General features: G+C 36.4%; 1 protein-coding gene across 2 annotated transcripts; it reads left to right on the top strand.

Annotated features, from left to right (window-relative positions):
* The first annotated feature begins 766 nt into the window (after window positions 1-766).
* Window positions 767-4361, top strand: LOC134262919 (uncharacterized protein KIAA1143 homolog). 2 transcript variants are annotated; one of them, XM_062745240.1, is made up of 4 exons: window positions 767-871; window positions 3435-3561; window positions 4048-4279; window positions 4316-4354. In XM_062745240.1, the coding sequence occupies exons 1-3, from the start codon at window positions 767-769 to the stop codon at window positions 4272-4274; spliced, it is 459 nt and encodes a 152-aa protein (XP_062601224.1). In that variant the 3' UTR covers window positions 4275-4279; window positions 4316-4354. The 2 variants fall into 2 exon arrangements, with proteins under 2 accessions (XP_062601224.1, XP_062601223.1); XM_062745239.1 differs by having other exon boundaries at window positions 4048-4361.
* The last annotated feature ends 402 nt before the right edge of the window (window positions 4362-4763 follow it).

The raw sequence follows: 4763 nt of genomic DNA, 5'->3' as shown, positions 1-4763 counted from the left end.
ACTTGAGCGGGAAAGTATTTAGGATGTCGCCTCTCCAGCAAGCAGGAGTGAGGGCTATTCCAGACCACAAGCTTCTGGTGGAAACAGACAGTCCGTATATGCCATGTTCTGTTCCGTTCCCTATGACCCCGAAGCACATTGGTACCATATACCGGAGGGTAGCAGAGCTCCGACGTAAGCCGCTGTCTCTTTTAGCCAATGAAGTCCATGAGAACTTCAAGTCCTTTTTTGGGGTGCAACTAAGGAAGCAGTGATGGAGATTGAGGAAGCCAATTCCGTAGATGCCAAACCGATGCGCAGGATTGCGAAGGAATCGCAGCTGGACAATTTGATTTAGTGAACTGTTTCGCGCTCGGAATATTGACTGTCCATTGTGTCTTATTTCATAATATCTTAACATTATTATGTGTTGATATTTGTATCATATATATCGTATATGAATGTTAGTATGAGTGTTTGTTTATGTTGCTTAAATTTGAAATTATAATTGGTTTTAATGTAAATCGTAATATTATCAAAATGGGGAGGAGTGTGGTGGTTTTCGATACCGGGCTTATTTGCCTATGGGTCGAATCCCACTGGTACCCAACAGAAGCACGTTTTCCGGTGTATGAGAGAGGGCGCCAGATTTGTCACTGTGTGCATGGTGTATGCTGTTATTTGCTACATTATTACCTGTTTTTACATACAATAAACAGTGGTAAGTTTACTCTATCGTTTTCCCTCGATCTCGGCTCTATAGCGGAGCGGAAACACGATATTTACAATGCCGAAAGAAAAAGTTTCCTATGTTAAGGACGATGAACCAGATTTTATTAAGAAGTTTAAACAGAGAGTAGGCTACAAGGAGGGCCCAACAGTAAATACAAAGGTATGTAGAATAAATTAAAAATCTACAGTTCCTACATAAGTAAAAACTTTTCATTTGTAGCATCTTATTTCGAATTTTCTCAACAAAAACGTGTGTGTACCTCGCTACCTGGGAAGAGGTTAGGCTAAGCGCATTAGTTCCTGCAATTAGTATTTATATTAACTACTTAATTAAAATTTATGACTCCAGGGTTCACAATTTAATTTAGGTGAACTTGTACTTTTGGAAATTTAACTCTGACAAGGCCTTAAATTCTTGCATACATGACATTATGATGAAATATATGGAGATAACGAACAGTAATCATGCTCAAAAGTCCGTAAAGCAAGAAAAAAAACGAGCAGAATAAACACGGACCTTCAAAACATCAGGGGTGGGATCAGCATATTCTCTGGCCAAGGGTTTCTGATCCGAAATCTCTTGTAGAGTGGATTTTAGATCAGAAATCTTTGGCTAGCGAAGATGTGGGATCAGGGGTCATGGAGGAGTGAGCATCCCCTGCTAACCGGTCACATTTGCTGTGTGCTCCTTATGATCAAGAAATAACGGAAAAATCTATTTAAAGACGTCTGTCAGCATTAGACTCAGCTGCAATAATGTAGCCCTCTCCGATTTCTTTTATCTGATATTTTCTGGAGAGGGTTACAATTCCATCGCATCTCCGTAATGGTGCAAATAATTTTTTTTGATAGGCGCGATTGAAAGCAAAATAAATTATTTTTTACATTTAAACTTACTTCTTTTAAGACGGAATTTTTATTCACTGTCAACAAAATAGCCTGTTAAACTCGAAAATCATGTAATTAAATAAATCTGCGTCTTTCCCAGCTGCAATATTCAGCAGCCATGACATTCACACAAGATGTACTGAGACTTTCGCTTGAAATTTAGAACAACTAAATGAAGCAATTTTCAATGTTTATAAACGACTGTGTTGAAATATATCACAAAAACATCGATAAATAAAACCATTTCAAGTGTTATTTTGGAGCAAACAGCGATACGTATGTTTAAAATAAGGGAATTCCTAGTAGATCCGCTCCTATAGATTCTAAATTCTCATTGGTTATCCCAAAATAAAATATATTAAAGCCATATATGGCATAACTGATAAAAAAAATATATTTTTGAAATTTACAAAATTAAGTAAAGAAATAAATTTAATACATTTAAATTAAAACTTTTCATACTCTTCTGAACACGGAGAACACCTCGTTTCATCTAATAATACGATTTTATCTTCTCTGTATTGTGTTATTTAAATCTTTTGTATTTTCTTCCGAGTCGGAGAAAATTCTGAGAACCCAAATTAAATTGTGATATCTTTATAACGCAATTGATATAGATTTTGTAATTTACGGAAAAGTTCTATCTTTATATAAAGTAATGATACAAATAATAAGTTCTTATAATTTTAGTCTAATAATTTTCATTGTACATACGCCATATATGGCTTTAAGGTCAGTAAACATGGCGGATAAATTCAAGTTGTGATGTTGACATACACGAAAAATAACCGATATATGGATCGTTGTGAATATTTTTGGATCCATTTATGTTTTGCATAATTACTTTTTTGGATTCCAGGTAAGAGATGTTAAAAAAATAGCCGTTTACTGATAATTTGAGCCAAATCCGTGAGGGAGTGATTCACTGCCACATTTGCACCATTACGGAGATGCGATGGAATTGTAGCCCCCCCCCCCCCCCCGAATTGGTCCTCAGTACCACCTTGCTTGTCATAAAAGGTGACTAAATGGGGCGGTCCTTCGGATGAGATGGTATAAACCGAGGCCCCGTGTCACAGCAGGTGTGGCACGCTAAAGATCCCTCCCTGCTCAAAGGCCGTAAGCGCCGAGCATAGGCCTAAATTTGTAGCCCTTCACCGGCAATGGTGACGTCTCCATATCAGTGAAATATTCTGGAGAGGGACGTTAAACAGTATACAATCAATCAATCAATCTGTCAGATATTTCGAATTCATGGATAGAGCAAAGTCATCTTGGATCCCTAGCTACAATTGACTTATAATGAATTCGTTACATGGATATAACAAATTACGGATATAGTGAAGTAAAATCACAGGTCCTAGTACATGTAGTAACTTCATTATAACCAAGTTTTACTGTACAGTAAATCAAAGGTTAATAAAAAACAATAGCCTTCAATGTTTACTTTCAGTGGAGTCTGGTTAAAGACTTGTGATAGAAGAATGTGAGAGAAGGATTTGATTAAATATTGAGATTTAAGTAAATACTGTAAAATCACATTTTCGTGGGGTCAAATTTTCGTGGATGGGGGTGGGGGAAACTTTTGGTTTGTAAGGATGTGAATTCATGGATGCAGAATTGTTAAGTAGTTCATGTAGTTATGTATATGGCATTTTACATTTCGTGGTGGACATGAATTTGTTGGTCTCTTAATACATTGAAAACAGCGAAAATTAAACCCCCACGAATATTTGTGATTTTACAGTTTGTTGAGATTTGATTAGGATGATTATCCTGTAAAAAAAAATTATTAGAAGTAAAATCGGAGAATTGTTTTAATATTTTGTGAACAGCGTGAGATGCCAGACTTTGATGACGATGAAGACAGACCAGACAATGAGGACGAGAAGCCGGTCGTCGTACAACTGAGGGAGGGGGATCTAACTGCTGAAGAGGTGGAAAGGCTGCAAAAGACAGAGGGTGTGTATATAATACACTGTAAACAAACATTCATGCAGTGGTGGATCCGGAAATTTTTAAATACTGTAGATGTACTTTTTCCTTGTGGTATTAATTTACACTCTGTACATGGTCACACATTTTCTGCAGAAATTAAGTGTACTTAATATAAATGTAAGGCATATAGTGACACTCTAGGAAATCTGCGTAATTTTCTACATGCAAATTCAACAGATACTGAGATTCTGGGAAATTTTATATATGACCCAGTGGAAAAAAGTATGTTTACAGTATAGGAATTTTAGTTCATGGCAAAATTAAATTTAAACAACTCCAGCCAGGCATTGATCATATTGATACTTGCTAATTTGTTCATCCATAGCAAAATTTGTGCCTCTTAAATGGTCGGAGGCACAATTATTTCAAACACTGATTTGACATAACTCGTACAGGTCTTTTTGTTCATAATGTTGTTTAAGTGAAATGTTGATTGTTTTTTCATCCCAGAACCCCCAGCTGATGGTAAGATCACGTTTAAGAAGCCAGTGAAGAGGAGTGGGGAGGATCCAACAGAATTAAAAACTTCTACAAAGAAGAGGAGCGGGGAGGAGGCATCAGAATTAAAAACTTCTACAAAGAAGAGGAAAGAGAAGGGAGAGAAGAAGAAATCAGGGAAAGGTGTCAAGAACTCGACTCTGTTGTCATTTAACGAAGAGGAAGAGGATGTCACATGACACATGTCAGAAGATGTCACATGACACACATCATGTCATAGGATGTCACATGACACATGTCATAGGATGTCACATGTTACAGAATGTCAAATGACTTAACAAATATCACATGACATGTGTCATAAGATGTCACATGACATATGTTACAGGATGTCACATGACTTTTAACACAGTCAGGATACCACATGAAACATGACAATGTCTTGCCATAAACTGTTCTTAACATTATGTAACATTGTAATTTATCATGTAAGGACACAACAATGCAGGTTTCATCAGATTTGGTTCTGAACATTGTTCATTTCTAATCACATGTTGTAATTTACTCAAACATTTCCTACTTCCTCATTTTTTGATGGGCATATATTGTACAAAAAGGACAAAAAATTTAAAAAGTGTGGACATTCTTAATATTCATTAGCTGAAACATAGAGAACTCTTTGATTGTACTGGAGACCGATTGGAAGCTCAAAGAAACCAAGAAATTGC

This window comes from Saccostrea cucullata, unplaced genomic scaffold (genome assembly GCF_032062105.1).
Source record: "Saccostrea cucullata isolate Sc308-1 unplaced genomic scaffold, CSIRO_AGI_Scuc_v1 ctg12163, whole genome shotgun sequence".
In the NCBI taxonomy this organism is placed as follows: domain Eukaryota; kingdom Metazoa; phylum Mollusca; class Bivalvia; order Ostreida; family Ostreidae; genus Saccostrea; species Saccostrea cuccullata.
Note: the sequence above shows the minus strand (reverse complement) of the source record. Positions and strands in the feature narration are given on the sequence as shown.

Bases quoted from the DNA above. Each gene is read 5' to 3' on its own strand.
- LOC134262919 (XM_062745239.1), top strand. From the start codon at position 767: ATGCCGAAAGAAAAAGTTTCCTATGTTAAGGACGATGAACCAGATTTT. The intron at 872-3,434 runs GTATGTAGAATA...TTTTGTGAACAG, and splicing joins GCCCAACAGTAAATACAAAG to CGTGAGATGCCAGACTTTGA. The intron at 3,562-4,047 runs GTGTGTATATAA...TTTTCATCCCAG, and splicing joins AAGGCTGCAAAAGACAGAGG to AACCCCCAGCTGATGGTAAG.